This window comes from Pygocentrus nattereri, chromosome 17 (genome assembly GCF_015220715.1).
Source record: "Pygocentrus nattereri isolate fPygNat1 chromosome 17, fPygNat1.pri, whole genome shotgun sequence".
Taxonomy (NCBI): Eukaryota; Metazoa; Chordata; class Actinopteri; order Characiformes; family Serrasalmidae; genus Pygocentrus; species Pygocentrus nattereri.
In genome coordinates, this window is record NC_051227.1 from 29,461,547 (window position 1) to 29,481,157 (window position 19,611).

The window sequence follows — 19,611 nt, forward strand, 5'->3', positions numbered from 1 at the left end:
GAGAAGCGGAAGATGATGGATGGATGGATGGACGGACAGTTATAATAAGCTAAAGACAGCATAGAAAATAGGTCTAAGCTGCAGTGGACCATGTGAAAATACTCTACTGATCAGGCTAGTGGAAAGTAATTGTTTGTAAGTAATGGTGGATATATGTGAACGTGTGAAAATTCAACTGATCTTACAGTTTGTTAAAATGGAAAAAAGGAAGTCTCCAAGGCAAGTGTTCACTCAGGCCATAAGCTTTTCATTTTCAGTCAAGAACTGGTCAGGTGTGAGAACTGGGTGAAATTAAAGAATCAGACGTGATTCAGCTTGTAGCACCGCTTGCATGCCCAGCCCTTAGAGGAACATTAGCTCAGCCTAAGCCTTGTGCCTCACGCACATGCACACCCAAGTCCTGATGAACCTGCTCAGCCACACACTGTAAATGTAGGTTACCTGTAAATAGATGTCATCTCTATATCACTGACTCCTTTCTTTTCAAACCCAGTCTTTCTACTTGTTCAAACTTCTCTTCAGCTTCTCTTTCTCTCTGCTCACAGATTATTCTCTAGTCTCAAGTCTAATGTCAGTTACTGCAACCAGGCCAGAGGACAGAGCAAATGAGTGTAAGGCAAGGCAATGACTGAATGGCCCCATAAAAATACCATGATTTTCTCAGTATGTCAGTAAAGGCAAAACATTTCAGTGACCTCTGGGGCCATACACTAGCAACATAATGATCACAGAATGTCTAAACTCTTTTGCAGATGCAGCTTTTCTACTACTCACTTTGCACTTTCCCTTTTTTAATGGTGCAAACAGGACAGAAATACAAATGTGCGTGAGCTGTCCTTCTTCACATCCATAAACCCCCACCCTCTCGCTTTTTTACAATCTGTTGTTCCAAGCACAGCATGCTATGACCTACAAAGTACAAAACATTCACATGACTCAGTAACGTTCAGTTTTAAGGGCACGCACAGCACCCGTCAAACTGTGTTTGAATGCCTCAGTAAGTAGGGGCATTATTTAGTTCATAGTTTATTTATTCAGTACAATCTTTAATTTAAGAGAGGATGCTGCTCAAAGAGCAGTGAATTTATCTATTTAATTCATCTATCTCTCTGGTGCCAGAGAAAGCATAACATATTACACTACAAACTACACTTTGTCACAAAAGCATTACAGGAACTGTCCCACTCACCTGGGTCAACCATTTTTTAAACTATTCAGTTACATTTGCATGCAGCCACAGTCTACGTGTGTGCATGAGTGTGTACGCAGGTGTATGATACCCGACTTGATCCACTGTTAATTTTGGATACACGTTATATAATCAGCAGTGGGTCAGGCTGTTACATGGGGGGCTGGGTGCCTATATTTTTGAGGCAGATGATAATACAGAGGCCCTCGGATAGGATAAAATCACAAGGAAATGATATCATTCACATGTCAGAATTACCTAATGCACCATATAATTGAGGCCACATGTGCAGCTGCAGTTACGAGCCAAACTTGTGGAGTGCACTGTACGACCTGATCGGAGAGTTTACATTTTGTGTTGGTTACTACAGAACCAAAACCTGATGTCATGAAAGCCACTTCTCAGGCTTCCTACCTCTTAGCATGCTGGGCTGTGTAGCGTTGCATAACAAAGCTCAAAAAGTGACCAACCAATCAGAGCATGATTCAAATTACAACATCAGTCAAATGTAATGCAAAAAGTCAAAAATGTGTGCAAAAGTCAGAAACCCTGAATTTATTTAAATTCTTTTCAAAACAGCCATTAAGATTAGGTGCTCTATCAGGTCTTGCAGGGTTGTTAAGAGCCCCATTTTCTCTATATCTTTCAATCTTTTTTGAACTCCAGTTTTGGAAACTCCTGTTTTTTTCCCACATATTTTCCTTTTACTTTACCCTTCCTTAGTGGATTTTCTAATATATCTTGTCCTCACAAATATATCCTGAAAACTGGATAACTGATAAATAGATGAATGAATGAATGGTGGTACTTTTGTAAAGTACTGTAAATTTAACAGTATTTAACATAATAGATTCAAAACAGCATTCAGTCTTCACATACAAGTACAATAAAGTGCATCAGAACATGTATGTATCAACCACTGCGGCCCTCTGAAAGAGGCTGGAGTGAAACCCCTGCATTTCTTTAACATACTCTCTCTATCTGCTGCGACATATAGTCACTTAGCATGAACAACAGAAAACAACAGGAGCCAAAGGACAGTTGCTGAAACCCAGTGGCATCTATTATAAATGTGTTTGTACAGAGAATAGACCTTCTGTGGCAATCAATCTTGCAACAGACCCAGCAGATTAGCTTGAAAGATTAGCTTGAAAAACACTGGAGTATCCCTGGAAGATAATGGATTGTAAGGAAGCAGAAAGGTTCAGTCATTATTGACTGATCACTTCCCAGATTTCCAAAAGAAGCTCAGCTGGCGATGTACAAATTTAACCGAGTGATTCAAACCTTTTGAACATTTTTTTTATAAGATTTTAGATGTTCGTGTGATAGAGGCCTCTATACGAAATACTGCAGAGTCACCTGACAGAGCAACATAAGAGACACCGACATGAGGGACCGCGTTTGACGTCTGCATTGACGCACTGCGGTCTAGTAAATACAAACACAAACAGTTCAGTGACATCAGATGGCTGATAATAATGCAAATAATGCCATTACCTGGATCATATGATCACCTTTGCACAACAGTGCTTAAACAATGGTCTCATTTCTCTTTCCAATGAACTTACATAAACTTACAAAGTTAAGTAATAGACTAATGTTCATATTTTAATTCAAATGAGCAAGTACTCCTTTTGGGCCTCTACACTGTTTCGACTGATGCACTCAGGAGGTCAGATACTACACTGACAACTGCTTCTAATGAAAACAGCAGAAAAGAGGCAAAAATGGATTCAAATGCCTCAATACGCATAAACAAACATACTCTATGTAGTTAATGTTTCTTCGGATTTTGTATTGATTGTATTCTTGTTAATGATACAGGCAAATAAATGTCTAGGGAGTGAACTTATGGGCCTTGGTAGTCCTCCTTTTATTTTTTTATCATTATGATAAACACAACACAAATTATGCATGCACATGCACATTCATTCTTTTCATAAGACAGACTACAGCATGGACTTCTGCAACAAAATGAGCCGACTAACTGCTGCCTGCACAACCCACAGTGTACCCAAGTAGCACAGTGTCTCAGAAAAGACTCCCAATAGCAGCGCAGGTTGTCTGTCTCTCATGGCCTCCTGGGCTCAGACGCCAGTGGAGTCTATCGGAGTCTTGCTCATGTGCCACTGAAGAACCCAACTGTATACTAACTGAGATAGTACCTTTGGTGACTGAGCTACTCTGGAGCACAGACTTACTATTAAGCTTATTTTAATTAAATTCAAACAAACGTCCTAAGCACCTATGCATTAGTGTAAGTGGAGTCATGCCAGAACACACACTGTACAGTCTTCTTAGTCTTGCAATAATCAGAAGACTCCTCACAGTGGCCAAACTGAGTACTGCACTTTCACTAAGCAATTATCCCATAAAGGGTCATCAGAAAAAAATGGAACAAGACTAAATACTAAAGGTTGTCTGTATTTGGGTGTCTAAAGCAGTGATCTTAAAAGAATGGCTCAGCAAAAAAAAGAAAAAAAGAATCAGATTTACACAAACGTACCTGATCAGCCAAGTTTGCTTCTTTAGTCCTGCGCTGGAGCTACAAGGCTAATGTAGCTAAAAACTGACTGAAGTGTTTATTACTGAAAATCAATTTAGACGACATAGACTTCTATTGTATTAGTCTGGTAGCTCCAGTGCAAAGCTAAAGAAGCAAACTTCAGACACCAAACCTATGTTGGATCAATTACATTTGGGATTAAGGGATCAATTACATCTGGGATTAAGGGAAGACTGTATAAATAAGATTTTTTTCAGGAAGCCATTCTTTAAAGAGATTCTAAAAATTGGGAAATGAACCATGAATGAGCTTCCATATCAGTAAGGCTTGCTTACTACTACAACATGAAACATGAAAAAGAGGTCACTTTTTAATTTAACAGCAGATATTCTAGACTAGTAATGTCATATTAATCATTACTGCAATATTGGCCTTTGTAATACCAATTCCACAGAAGGCTGTAAATGATTTGATGGTTTGAGCAAATCACTGTTATTTTATGGTGCACTAGGAGTCTCCTGATCAATCATAGCTGCTCCAGATGAGTTTCTGTGAGTGCTTAGATGCAGCAAAACATTCAAATGATCCAACAAACAAACCACTTTAGTCAAAAACATTCCAGACTAATCTTTAACCACATAAAGGAGTCACTAAGATGTTTTTACACACTGGAAGACATAATGCAATATATAGCAATGTGGATATACTGGTATGCTATTTTATGTGTACTGAGCAGCCCTGTCCTAGACTAGAACTGGACAGAACTGTGAGAATGAAAAGGTGGTCCTTACCTTCTGGGCTGGGAATGACGGTCATCTTCACCACTCCCTGCCTCCTGTAGACACATGGAGATAAACAGACACAAAGCAAGAATGAAAGATTAGTCAAAATTCAGCACAACTGGTTCAGTCTGGCATCAAACTATACACGTTATCCATCATTGCAGAGGGAACAAAATTCTACACTGAAAAACATTTTCATAAGCAAGAGAAAAATAAGTTGAATCGGTTAAGCAGATCACATGATGCACAACACAAAAATTCTTCCAGCAACAACTGTCTTATGCCAGAAGGTCTCCTATCCACTTATTAATTAACCCCAATCCTCTTTAGCTTTATAGGGCACCAATGCTATCACCAACAACAGCAACTTATTCCCATCTCCAACCCTAAGCCATCTCTTTTCTGCAACTCCTTTATTTTCTGAAGCAGTCAGGAAAGGCTAAAGGAAATCAGCTACAACAGGGTAGCACCACGTAAAACCCAGCAGCTGCAGGCTCTTGCCCTGCTCAGGCCCAGACTGGCTTTAATCCACACTGCCTGCTCCAATAATCCCTGACTCCTAGTGCTTTCTCTCAGGGATCAGCTGCCAATCCTCCAGTGTTCCACAGAGGGCCACACTGTGACACCAAACTAGGTTAATGGGATCTAGTCAGATGCCTGTACAGTTCCCATCTCCTACAGTGACACACACACTGCCAGAGAGAAGAAGTACAGAGTTGAAAGCTCACCAAATTCACTGTACCTGCGCTGAGGCCGCTTGCTGAGGCAGCAAGATTCTCATGGTAATAGCAATGGAAAGCAGGATTTCACAATATAGACAAAATGTTGGATTTGTAAGGTTCTATGTTGAATTGCAATGCACCTGGCAATATATTAAAAGGGGAATTTCTAAACATTTAAACATAAATCATTAAGATGCTAAAAAAAAGTGATTCACAATAGTTTAATATGAAACTACATTCTAGAGAAACTTAGAGACAAAAGTGTGAGTGGTGGTGAGGGGAACCAGATGTCTGAAGAGTCTGATGCCTCTAAAAGCTTACACTCAGTTTTTATATGAAATGGTTGCCAATATGATGCCTGATAACACATTCTACAATAGTTGGCCTTAAACATATGTTTAAATGTGTTCATGGTGGAGGAGTACATGAAGGGCATTATAAGACAAAACAGTACCCTAAGAAAACTTATTTTATGGATTTACTGTTGATTCCTCAGAACAATAGTCAAATGGCTAAATGGCTCATTTGCAAATGTCAAAACTGTAATAATGACTAATAAACAATATACTGTGCAACCTTGACGAAAAGGGCAGTTCCTTAAGCCCTCAGTTTTCTTCATGATCACTCATTTCAGAAATTTGATTAATAAGGTGCACCGAAAGCACAAAGTCAGCACAAAACCTGAGCTAGAAGCCCTAAGCTAAGCATACCAATAAGGCGCCAATCATTTTTACTACATGTTGCACTGAATAGTGCGCATTACGTGTTGGGGCAACACAGAAGCAGAGAGGTTCACATAGGACTTTCTCTAGGAAAAGCTCGAGGCATCTCACAAGATGACTCACATGAGTGCCTCACTGGGATCACATGATGGGCAGCTGGTAGCATCACATCCACAGGGGAAAATCAGCCCATTTAACTTAAATAACCTGATTTTTCTGTTTGGCTGGAGCTCTTCGTTACAGCCTTTCACTAACGGTCTGATGGTCTAACCTAGATATTTCACTGAAGAGTCCAGAGCACTACTTTTTTTTAAACATACAACTGGCTACCTTTAAAGACAAGTGAGAAAGAATCAAACTATATAGATAAAGAAACTCCAACAACAAATAGAAGCCTCATAAAAAAAAAACCTGTTTGTACAAATATAATGTCAGCACCAGAAAAACTAGCTGAATTAATTGTGGCCCTACAAAGCTGTCTTACAAAGTTTTCCACCACAAACCAGAACATAACTGTTGGACTATTTAAGGTGAATCAAAAATATTTTAATCAGAATTTCAGTCTCATGCTGGGTCTGAAGTCCAAATCTCATCTGAATCAAGCTGCACTTATCTCAAGGGTTTCCAAAGTCTGTTCTGTGGACCCCATATTCTGCACATCTTTATGTCTAACACACCTGCCCTACCACATGATGGGCTTCTTAATTAATAAACTAAGTTTACCAGAGTGCTTTGCAAGAAAGCACAAAAGCAGCCCAGGGTCTGTAGGACTGTCTCAGGGAGCCCCTAGCTCTGCTAAAGAACTCTGAAACAGAGGACAAGGAACCAGGCTTCGTCATTATAGAAACGATGTCATGATGATTGCACTGTCACTAGACATTAGACCAAGGCCCTCCTAACTACAACATGATACAACCTGACAGGTGGGCTACAGGCTACCACAATAACCCACATTTCATGCATTGTCTACTCGCATCATCCACAAAGGTATAGACGGGACGCCTTAAAGAGCAACAATCTCATGTCATCATGTAAATAACAACTCAAATAATATACATTTAGATAAAATACCTGCAAACCAAGGAAGCTTCGACATTAAAGAATGTTAGAAAACCTGTCTTAATTCACAGAATAAGTAAGACTGATGTCCAGTCCATGTGTTGGCTACAACTCTAATACACCTGATTCAATTCGTCGCATAATTATGAGCTTAATATGGTATTTTAGGACTACCCTGTCCATCGCAGGGGGTAATCCAGAGAGGGGATTAGGACACGTTGCTCTAGGTTACTTAACAATGAGGCTAAAATCATACACCGAGTAAATACATCACAGCTGTTTGGTTCAGCATTTGATTTGTGGCGCCTGTTGTTCTGACAAGCCTCTGGATATTAGCTTTCCTTTTTGCTTGTCTAGCTTTCTGGAGGGTCAACTAATGTTAAGAGTTAACGACTCATTTTCTAACGTAGGTCCACCAGTGTTGCTACACGTGTTGAGAAATAAACAGAGCTAGCTACATCATTTAAAGATAACGTTAGTGTGAAGCTCAACCTGCTAACCTACAGATGTGCCGACAAGTTAGTGGAGCAGGACTGTAGCAGCAGGCTAATCCCGGAGCTAACAGAGCCTGCTGAGGAGAGGGAGAGCCGGTGTCTGAAGAAAGCTAAAAGGCGGGTAACTCAGATTTAGCTGGTGTTGGTTTGTATGTAAGGACGGTAAAGACAGCACTAGGGTAGAGCAACAAATGTAGAAGTCGTTTGACCCCGACAGGTGACTCCGAAATCTGCTAGTTAGCTTAGCAAAGTTATAGTAAAGAGCACAACTGGGCTGTTAGCCGTGCTAACGCATGCGCAGACAGCAGCCCCGGGAACAGCGTAGAATAACTCATTTCATAAACGGGCGATCAGCCGTTATTACTAACGTTACTCTCACTCACTCACCGACACGCTCGGGCTGGAGGTGGTGCTGGGAGTCGGCGAGCGCTGCACGGTCACCAGCGCCATTCAGGGTCCGGAAAGTGAAGAAGAAAGTGACAGCGGCAGAAAAACGGACATAATTTGTCGAGCTGAGACAGAGGAAGATGTGCAGAGACTCTCCTCTACTGAGCTCCCTCACTAGAGGAGCTAAAACGCATGCGCCATTCAGACAGGCAGCCTGAAGACCCAGCTCCAGGACACGGACCCAGAACACAACACAGGACATGTTAGAGTAGCACACTGCTCCTTTAAGGAGAAAGAAATATACATTTTTTAAAAACGATAAAGTGCTTGTGTTCCCTGGCCGCCCCCTCTATCTGTCTGTGTGCGAGTGTGTGAGAGAGAGAGATAAAAGACGGTGTTGGACAGTAAACAAAACTGGGGTCTGTCTGTTTATGATGGCAAGCCGTTTTAGCTTTTAAATCCTTTTTTTCTTGATATCAGGAATTCAATTTGAACATGTGAAAATTAAATTCTTACATGTAGGTATTCAGATTTTGATATCAGGAATTCAATTTACACATGTGAAAACGTAATTATTACTAGTAAAAAATACATTTTTATTAGTAAAAGTTGAATTCTTACTAGTAAAAAATATTTCACATGTAAAAATGTATTTTTTACTAGTAAGAATTACATTTTCACATGTTCAAATTGAATTCCTCATATCAAGAAAAAAAGGACTAAAAGCTAAAACGGCATGCCATAGTTTGTGGCATCAACGTGTCAAATGTTTTGAGTTACTATGTAGAAATAATGACTTATTTTCTTGAAATAATGAATCCTTGAAATGTTGACATCTCAAAATAATGACTTTTGTATTCCCAAATACCTTTTATAAAATAACTTTTTATTCCCCAAAATTATTATAAATCTTAAACCATTTTAATTAAGCTTTTAAAAGGTTTAATTTTAATATAGTTAGTCAACATTATAAAAAATGTCATTGTTTCAAGTTACAATTTCATAATTGTTTTCAAAATATTAAGCCAATTAATTGATGGCTTAGTGTGTCAGAATTTTGATATAGTATTTTAAAACAATGACCTCATAAAAATTGTTTGAAGGTACTATGTCAAAATTCTGACACTGTTGGTCGAAACAAGGAGAGGGAAAATGTTTGCCCCTTTTCTCCTTTACCTGGTGGCACTGAACTTGTGTCGCTGCTACACGAATTCAGCATGGAAGTGGCGTACACTATCCGTCACTATGTTTTTCAGCAATAACAAGGTCTCAGCGTCTGTGTATCTGCTTCAGTTCTAGAGCCTGTGGATAAACAGAAAGATCTCAGTGTATATCTTTTATTTTGCTTTTTGTATCAATGTATCTGTTTACAACTGTTAGCAACTAATGTAGCACCTGTGCCTGAATGTTAAAGAACTTTATCTTGATGCATTCTAATAAAATAAATATGTAATTAAATAAAATAGACACAACAATGGACAGACATTCTCACAGAAACACGAATCAGTCGTAATGACTAAAGTTTACAGAGTATTTTTGCAATTTTGTTTTGTTAATGCACTTGTGAAAGTGTGAAAGACTAAAAGGAAACTGGAGAAGGGCATCAAAGAGCTCTTGTGATCATATTGTGGATATTATCAGTACCTAAAAGGCACTGACCAACTGCATGTTTCATTACAAAGGGATCTTAATTAGTCCTGTAAGCACAGTAGGTAAAATTGTAAATAAAATCACAGTTTTTAATAGTTTTTCATAGTGGTTTGGTACTACTGCTTCTTTTTTGTGTGGTCAAACTTATCAAACCACTAAAACTACACTGTGTGCATTGTGTATCGTAAAAACGTTTTCAGGTATTATGATGTTTTTAGCAGCCCTAATCTTGTGTACCTCATACATTTGGTGACTGAAGAGTGTGATTCTGATTAGCTGCAGTGAGGGACCAAGTTGACAGATTGGGAGAGGATAGCATGGCAGAGGAGGACAAATTCATCAAATCCTTTGAAATATCTGGGCCACAGATTAAACTCCCCACAGCTCCCTCTGCATCCCCTCCCCCAGTTTATGCCAGCACATGCATTATCATTGCACCACAGTTTTAGGCCAGAAGACAATGGCCATAATTACCATACACTCCGTTTATGAAAAACAGGCATATGTAGTCATAATAGGTGTAGACTGAAAGCACACTGCTTGGGGGCCAATGATAATTATGTTTATTGTCGTGACACTGAGTTGCTACAATGTGTTATGCAATCACTTCAACTCATTTATTTTCGGGTCTGTCGTCATCATAAATTTGAAGATCACAACGTTCCTAGTTTTCAGTCATCTTCAAAACAGCGTACAGTTTTGGTATTCAATTGAACTGAACAAGAACTACTGGAACATTCTAGCACACCCTCTCCTCTACAAAATCTCATAAAATGCCAGGATTCATTAGTCATAAATGTAGATTTCCTCTAACCGCTAACTGCTCTTTATGCCTCCATCTGACAGCTCATTTCTCTTTAGCTAAATCTCTGTCTCCAGACAACTAATAAAGCCCTGCTCTCATACAAACATGGATCAACACAAAGAAGATCACTGAGGAACATGAATTTTTTTTGCAAAAGAATTCTTCCAATTTTGTGACATACCTTTTGTAGATACACTATATGGTGAAAAGTGCATGGACACCCCTCTTATGTATTGAGATCAGGTGTTTCATCCACAGTCATTGCTAATAGGTGTACAAAATCAATCACAATCATGTAATGTCCATAGACAAACATGGATAGTAGAAGGGCTGAACTGAAGAGCTCAATGATGTTAAACATGGCACCGTCATAGGATGCCACCTCTGCCACAAATCAGATTGTGAAATTTCTAACCTAGTCTATTTCTGAGGGTTTGGGCTTGGCCTGTTAATTCCAGTGAAGTATAATGTAATGCTACAGCGTACCAAGACATTTTACACAATTATGTGCTTCCAACTTAGTTGCAACAGTTTGGGGAAGACCATTTCCTGTTCCACCACAATTGTGCCCCTGTTGGGGGGGGGGCGCCCTGACCTCAACCCCACTGTCCACCTTTGGGATGAATTGGAACATTGATTGTGAGCCAGACCTTCTCCAACATCAGTGTCTGATCTCACAAATGTTCTTTTGAATGAATAGGCAAAAAGTCCCACACACATTCCCAAATCTTGTGGAAAGTCTTCCCAGAACAGCAGAGGCTGTTTTCATTGCAATGGGGAGCCAACTCCAGATTAATGCCCATAGATTTGGACTGGGATGTCAAACATGCTTAAAAAGTTGTGATGTGAAATGTTTGCATACTTTTGGCCACACAGTGCAAGACTGGACACCCCTGTATTGTAGGTTACTCTTTATAAAAAGTTTTCTTAACATTCCTTAACATGTATCATCTTTATCAGTGGAGAATCATGACAAGCCATCAGTTTCAGCCATAAATGTCCAAACTCAAGTAAAAAATGAGGGAAATTACCTCAAAAACGTTCTTAATTAGTGGGTAATTGGGGCAGTCATTGGCTGGAGGTTAGGGAACCAGCCCTGTGACTGGAAGGTCAACGGTTCAATCCCCTGGGCTGACAGTACATGACTGAAGTGCCCTTGAGCAAGGCACCTAACCCCCAATTGCTCCCTGGGCGCTCCATAGGGCTGCCCACCGCTCCGGGCAAGTGCCCCTTAGTGTGTGTGTGCATTCACTAGTGTGTATGTGGTGTTTCATTGCGTACATGGGTCAAATGCAGTCCCCAGTGTAGGACTAATAAGGGTCACTTAATTTTAATCTTAATATAACTCTTTAGGCTTTTCAGTTCAGCTCCTGAAATCCTGAAAAATGAAAGCACTAACTTGTCTGGATGTACCCAGATACCAGAGATCATGATTGGATAATTTTCCATTGGTTGTTTCAAGAATTTTGCCCTTATGTTTTCCAATTGAAACTTAACAATGACCTAAAAGTATTACTCCAAAGTCCTACAGAGCTGAATTACAACCAGCATGACGATTCTATTAAATAAGAATGATCTCAACATTACACATATGTATTTTTGTACTGCAGAGAAAACATTAGGCCTTCTTTGAAGGGCTAAAAGAACCTGATGGTTCCCCTGTGGTCTTTATCATATATAATCCTATGCATAGAGCTGCTGTGTGTTTATCTATTAGTGACCAGGTCTCTGCCTCATCGTGTGTGGATTAGCAGGCAGAGCCCAGGAAGACCAGATTAGATAGGATTACGGTGGATATAGTGACTGTCTTGGTTTAACATCAAGCCAGGAAACAGGACCAAGGCAATCACAACTTTCAATTAAAGCTAGCTTAAAGGCCTTGGCTCGGCAACTATTTGGAAAAAAGAAAGGATGTCGGAGGATCAGGGTTATTGAAATGTAATTAAGTCTAGGAATGAAAATGCAATAAGGTTGGCTCTCTACTTAATACTAAGGGCAGTGAAAGACAGCCACTTTACATCCTGTGGACACTGAACACCTACCCTAATGTAAAACGTGAATCTTTCAAGCAGGCCTGAAAGATTGTTCGAGAGATCGATCATTCAGTGATGAATCTTATATGAGACCAGAATGCCCCAGACAGCATCCTGCATATAGAAATACACAATTGAAATGAGTTTTAAAAGTTCAGTGAATTCTTAATAAGCAGGCTTTATTCATAGGAGGCTTGTTGGCCAATAAATTGACTAAGGAAGTAATTTATATCTTATGAGTAAGTTATGACTGCGTCTGTTGTTACACAATATTGTTAATTCTGTTGTTAGATTACATTCATTAAACTATGTTGAACTAGGTGAACTGAACAGTGTCTAACACATCCCTTACAAAAAAGAGAGCTCATATCACTCCTGTTTTAAAAGAACTGCACTGGCTACCTGTATCGTTCAGAATAGATTTAACAATCTACTAGTAGCTAGTAGTTTTTTAGGCTCTAAATCACCTAGCAGTCGTGCATCTGTCTGTTTATGCTCCAACATATGATCTTAGATTTGCAGATACTGACCTTCTACAAAATACAGAAAACATGGAGAGGCCTCATTCAGTTAATGTGCTTCTAAACTGTGGAACCCAGAGCCTTAGTCTATAAGGAAATTTATAGCTCTCTAACCCCTTCTGCTGGTCACTAGAGGAACTACATTTGCCACAGGATCAGGTATGGGAGGTTTGGGAGGGCAGGATATCCTGAAATTACATTTATGGGTTACATAAATAAAAAAATCTGTACCTTTACTCTACCAAGACTATAGATAATTTAGGCTAGATTTAACACTTAGCTTCCTAATTTAATACAGTATAGTAAACTAAAAACTGGGACACTCAAATCCATAAGATTAATCCATTTTTATAAAAATGAATACAGAAAATACTGCTGACACTTAGCTTTGACAACAAAAGCTTTGAGATTTTTTAGTGACCCACAGTCCTCTGAGGTAATCAGAATGTCTCTGTACGATTTTATTTGTAAGTGTCCTTCAGTGATATGCAATTATGAAACACAACACAGCACCACAGTGATTCCACTGTGTCCATTGTTGACTGCAGTCCATTATTTCCATTTGCAGAGTGCACATTTATCCATGCACAGAAGCCAGATAACCAAGTTTAGATGTAAAAGAGGGAACTGGTGACAAAAGTCCATCATAAACAAGCTGAAGTGTGGAGACTGTCATGAGACTCTACTGTCAGTGAGTGAGAGGTGCTCTTCAGTCATGTTTCTTCTCCTGCAGCACCTCACACCTCGAGGAGTGTAGACTACAGCTGCCAGGAGTACAATCACAAAGACAAGGAGCAAACTCACTGCCACGGTCAGACCTTGAAAGAAAGAAAGAAAGAAAGAAAGAGAGAGAGAGAGGGAGAGACAGACAGAGAGAGAGAGAGAGAGAGAGAGAGAGAGAGAGAGAGAGAGAGAGAGAGAGAGAGAGAGAGAACAAGCTTAAAGGCTCTGGTACAGGTTTTGCATACAATTAATTAAAATAATTAAAGTATGAACAGAGATGGAGACTGCATGGTTTGACGGATTTTCATACTGAACTAAATCCATTAGCTATGTGCTTTGGTGTATGAGGAATGGGTGGATCAATACTGAAGGACTCTTCCATCAGTTTTTTTTAAAAAATAGATCCTCATATAAAATCCTCGAAATAACCTGCTTTCTTTAAGCAGTGAACAAAATATTAACATTTTTATTAAGCAGAATGTGTCTCTGATGTGAAAAAAACGATTATACTAAATAAAAGTGAAGAAAATGAATTACTTTCCTTCTTCTCTCTTCTGCTTCTCACACAACACAGCTACAAGAGTGCAGTGAATGCTCTACAATGGCTATCAAACGGAATTATTTCACTCCATTAGATAGTTTGAATAATAACAATAACAATATTAATAATAATAATAATATTTGTTATTTTATATAGTACCATTTAGAGTCCAAAATCTCAGGGTCTTTTACAAAAATAAGAATTTAGAATAAAACAGAATAAAAATCGCAGTTTATAGCACTTTAATGGACATTAAGGTTTTATTCCCCCTTTACGTGCACAAGGCGACCGCTGAGCTTTAGTACCAGTGGTGTGTCTGGATGTGAATCCTGGAGTTAGTCTGTCTCAGCTGTGCTGCGTGTGGTCTGCTCTACACAGAGACTGATCAGTGCTCCTAAATCTTTACCCAACAACCTAAACTGAATAAAAAACTCATAAAAACAAAACAAAACTCAGAAAAATGAAGCAACATAAAGCCGGAGTTCTCTGCTACCTGGCTGTTGTTTCCCGATGACTCTCTCTCCTGTAAACCAGTCCATAACTTCCACTGAGAGGAAGTGAAGAGTCACATGACATGAAAGTGTCTCCGAAGTCACATGACTTTCGTGTTCAGTAGTTCATCATCAGAGATTCAGATCGTTTTTGGAAAGACGCTATAGCTTCTAATCCACTATTTCTGATATCAGAAATTTAGGAAAAAAAGTACAGTAAAGTACAAGTAAAGGAAGGTATTTTTAGTACTGCTAAACAAAAAGTACATAAAGTAGCTTTAATATGTTAAATTAAAATTTTACTAGCAGGAGTTATATTTCAGCATACAGGATCTCACTAGTAAGAACTCTTGTTTTCACCAGTTCAGAGGATTATTATTCTTATTCTTATTCTTATTATTATTATTATTATTATTATTATTATTATTATTATTATGACATGTTGAAATTCTTCTTGCCCCATTTAATGCCCCAGTTGACCAGTAAAAATGTACAAATACATTTGTGGAAAAACTTTTCTATATGTAAGAATTACATTTTCACATGTATCATTTCAGTTTTACTAGTATTACATTAATTATAGCATAATAATCAGAATGTCACCATGTCAAAGCTGTATTTTTATCTTGTAAATTTCACTATATTTACCTCCTCCCATTAAATCGTTCCTCCCATTAAAAGGAATTGTAAACATTAATTCTTACTACTGAAATACTACATGCTAAGTTTTACTAGTAATATCGGAATTTTTTACATGTTGATTTCTAACATTTTATTTTTTACTTGTATTTAAACAATTTCACAACTTAATTTGATGTCTTGAAACATCTCATTAAATGTAACTAGCCTTTCAGGAGTTCACTAAAGTTACAAGAAGTCACAATCAGCAAAGATTTATGTGGGTTTTGTGTTCTTTAATAGTCTGTGGATCAATTTCCAACACCTCTAATCATGTAATTCCAATGCAGCCTGTAGGAGGCACCACTGGCCAGATTATGAACAGCAGTGTTCTCATACCTCATGATGGAAAGGCTGTCTTTGTGCTTTTATGACTTTATCATAAATCTTACCATTAAAATCTGGGTTGATGAGGCTAAAAGGAAACAGTCATGCCTGTGGGTATTTGTGTCTGTGCTTTCAGAAGGAAAGCCTAAGTTTTAGTTCACTTTCAAACGTAGGCCTTAGACTCCCCACTCGGCTCCTGATCTCAGAACTGCAGCTGTTGTTCCTTCACAGCATTATAGATGTCAGAGAAAAGTAAGCTAGACAGGTAACGCTGTGGCTATTCTGGAATTAATAATTAATATTAAGAGTAGATTGAAGGCTGAAGAAGGAGGGGGGAGGGAAGGTGCGCTTTGCTTGTGTGTGTGTAGATAAGCAGGTATTCTCAGGGTGCAAAATGAGTTTATTAAGCAGCAGGCTGGCATGGAGAAGCCTAGTTTGCTCTGATAAAGGCTATGGAGGAGGAGGGAATGAAAGGTTTCATTTCCTGCTCCCACAAGTTGACGTATCGCTGCGATCAGAGGCAGGCAGGGCCTGGCTAGGCAGCGTGAGTGACAGGAGAGAGAGAGGTGGAGTGAAATGCCAGAATCAAACACAGGTGAAGAAAACAAACCATGTGAAATGGAAATTCATGCACACAAGAATAATACAAAGGATCCGTGCATAAATGTGATGGACTCAGTTGCAGAAGTATATAAAAGTATACAGAACAAAACATTCACTGAAACTTGGCTGAATGACTGTAAAATTCATGTGACACAAAACTGTAGTGCAAATCAGTTTGACTTTCATATTGACACACTTCAAAGCCTGCCTTGTCTTGGCAATTGTGAAATTTTGAGACAGATTTTTTTCTTTTTTCCCCCTTTTTTATTCTCTACCTTGCTGAGTAAACAACGCAGTGGAAAATAAAGAAAAAGAGAAGAATAATTTGGAGCAAAGCCTCCAGATGGGGAGAGATAGGCTGAGATAGGGATGGGGAGATGGGCGCAGGGGGAGCTGTGCCAGGGTGTTTAATATAGATCCTCTGGCCAGATAAGGCACACAGGAGGCTTCCCATCAGCAGGAGAGCAGGGCTCATAGGAAATTGCCTCAATGGAAAGCGCAGAGAGAGGCAGCAGGCGGTGTTACTGACACCTTGATTTCAGTCCCGTTATCGCATTACATGGATCTATTGCTGCATTCTTTCTCCAGCGCTGTGTTCTTTTTTGTTTGGGTCACTGAGCAAAGTACCACATGAGCTTCATCACAGGCTAAGATGGAAGTGAGCAGTATAGAAGTAGTGTAGTGTTTTGATGAGCATTTAAAATGATTTTCATAGTTTGTTGCACAGGCCTACACTTGATGGATATGGTAGCCCCATAACTCAACACTGTACGTATCTGTGTGCAGAGTGAAGTGTGAGTAAACAGTGTGGCCTGTTTGCTCTTTCTCTGCGTGTACATTAGGTAGATGGATTAAGCCTTGATGAAAGAGAGTCAGTTGAAGCGCTCGTCTTAACACCATTGCCACCTTCAGCAGTCACAAACACTCAACACGCATGCAGCATGATGCCTACGCTCTGCTCAACGTGTTCTTCAGCTCAACTGAGCTAAAGTCAGTGAGCGTTTACTGTGGCCCTTTGTCAATGAAGTCCTGACAGTTTTGGGATGAAGAAGTGAAAGCTGCAATTATAAGAAGGAGCCTCTCAGAATAAGATGAAGAAGAGTTAACTTCAGGCTCCACAGCTTTCCCTTTACCCCACATCAATCAGCCAAGAAATGTTTGGTGTCTGAAGTTTGTTTCTTTAGTTTTGCACTGGAGCTAGGAGGCTAATGTAACAAGTAATACAGAGCAAAAAGATATATCTTCTGAGCTGAATCATATTCAGTCTAGTCAAAATATTTAATATTTCTCATATTGACGTTGTTATAAGAATGTTATATTATAACGACCTATTTCTACACTCTCAAAAAAGTGTATGACACTGTCACTGGGGTGATACTTTCAAGGGTACATCTCAGTATCTTAAGTCAGGGAACATAATTGTACCATAATCCACTGAAATTGTATTTTCTAAATTGTTATGACTCCACACAACCCAGGCTTTTTATTTTATTGTTCTGTTTTAAAACATTACGTTATGAAAATGTACAAATATGTACTTTTCACCTAGGAAAAGAACTTCAATTAAGGTTCACAGTTGGACCTTGAAATCACTGTTGTACCTTTGAAGGAACATTTTCATTGCTTGTATCTTGATAAACAAAAACTTTACCTGCACAGAACCTTGATTGCTAACAGTATAGATATTTTTACTCATTTGAAGTCATTTTATCTAGTGAAAGTTGTCTTATTATGTTCCATTATTCCACTCCAAGTAAACCCATAAGAAAGAGAAATAATGAAATTAAGAATCTTCTTAATGTCTTTAATTTCTCTTAGACATGAGTGAGTAGAGATTGAAAGACAAAAGAGATTTTGCTTAAGTTTTGTGCTGTTCAAATATTTATCCTGAGTATTGCTTGTTTTAAAAAATGCAGATAATTTTGCCTGTTTGAACTGTTATTTTAAGCGTTAATTATCTTTCAGTGCAATATGACAACATGACCAGATAATATGACTTAAAATAAGGAAAAATGCCTAGAAATGAGTTAAACCACCTACTCTTACATCAGTCTTCCCAATATTTAATTTTAGTGCATACACATTTAGCACGGTGCAAACTAAATGCCAACATCCTTCTGCAAGTGTGTGATAAATAGACTTAATAGATTCAAACAGACTTAATTTCAGATACTGTATGATGTTATTTAAAACTACATAGCTAAAAGCTGTAGCTGCAGCCAGAAACTAAAATTTTGGCTGCACTCAAATGACAAACTAAAGAAACAAACTTTGGACATCAAACATGTTTTGTCAGATCAACTACATTTTAGCACAAGGGAAACTGGATAAATATTTGACAAGCTATTGCTTTAATGAGCTCATTGTAGAACACAATCAGGTCTACTGAGCCAGACTCTCCTTTATTGAGTGTCATTCACTTTTACACAGTTAAGAAACATACTATGCCACTGTGGTAATTCTACTATCTTCATTGTTGACTGGCCTTTTTCACCTGGCAGAGTTCATCCATGTTTTGAGGAAGGTTCTAGAAACAGACAGGCAGCACACATTGAGAGAACAGGGGAGTAGCTGTGAGTACATGAGGAGGAAAGCTCTGTGGGGAGCTGGGAGTAGCTCAGAGATGGCTGTAGGGTGTATAATCTGTTCCATGCTAAGAGACCAGAATTCCCTCATTGATGAACAAGACATTGCCTAATATATCTGTGTCACTACTCACTTGATAACAGGCCCTCAGAGAGAAGCCAGAGATAAATGGATTGCTGGAGGACAGAGAGGAGTGAATCAGGGCAAATATACAGAACGTCTGCAGAAAAGCTCAGAGGGGAAAAAAAGGTGAGGAGCTCTCATCCAGCCGTAATTAAAATCCACTGAAGTGATTAACACAGTTTATCTGGTGCTTATGGCCTTCAGCCCCCACTGCCAAACAGTAAATAAACTCAGGCACTGTTAACGTGCTGCTTTATTTGCTGGCGCTGACGCAGACTGAAGGGTGAAATGTAGCTAAGCAGTACATTAGTCCTTTTCTGTTTATAATCCTCTAACGGACTCTTCCTTGCTCTTAAGGAGTTTTTCTGCTGCATCACCCTCAGCTTTTTAGAGTGTAATGAGCCGAGGGTGTAACACAGGGGTTCTCAGTTCTCCCAGCCCTGGTAACCCCAATGCTTTGCACATTTTTGCATTTTCCCTTCTACACACCTCACACAGCCCACAAGGAGCTTGTTAATTAGTCAATGAGTTGAATGAGGTGCACTAGATGACATAAAGCACAAAAAAGTGCATAATATGGGGTCACCAGGACTGGGACCCTTGCTGTAATGATTTTGATACAATATTAAGAAAAACACAGGATATTGATATTATAAGCTGTATCGT

At 39.0% G+C, this 19,611-nt stretch overlaps 1 protein-coding gene and 1 long non-coding RNA gene across 2 annotated transcripts in view; both read right to left on the minus strand.

The window, feature by feature from the left end:
- The window catches only part of ssh2a (slingshot protein phosphatase 2a), a 32,640-nt gene extending 24,532 nt beyond the window's left edge, over nucleotides 1-8,108 (minus strand). Inside the window, exons 1-2 of the mRNA XM_017719192.2 lie at nucleotides 7,865-8,108; nucleotides 4,490-4,533 (exon numbers count right to left, since the gene is read on the minus strand). Coding sequence (XP_017574681.1) covers nucleotides 4,490-4,533; nucleotides 7,865-7,927 — 107 coding nt within the window. The 5' untranslated portion in view covers nucleotides 7,928-8,108. The remainder of the gene's footprint in view (nucleotides 1-4,489; nucleotides 4,534-7,864) is intronic.
- A 5,097-nt stretch (nucleotides 8,109-13,205) lies between these two features.
- Nucleotides 13,206-14,706, minus strand: LOC108440381. Its single transcript, XR_001858838.1, has 2 exons — nucleotides 14,631-14,706; nucleotides 13,206-13,691 (listed from the first exon to the last, which is right to left on the minus strand). It is a non-coding gene; the product is annotated as an uncharacterized LOC108440381 (long non-coding RNA).
- Nucleotides 14,707-19,611: the final 4,905 nt, after the last annotated feature.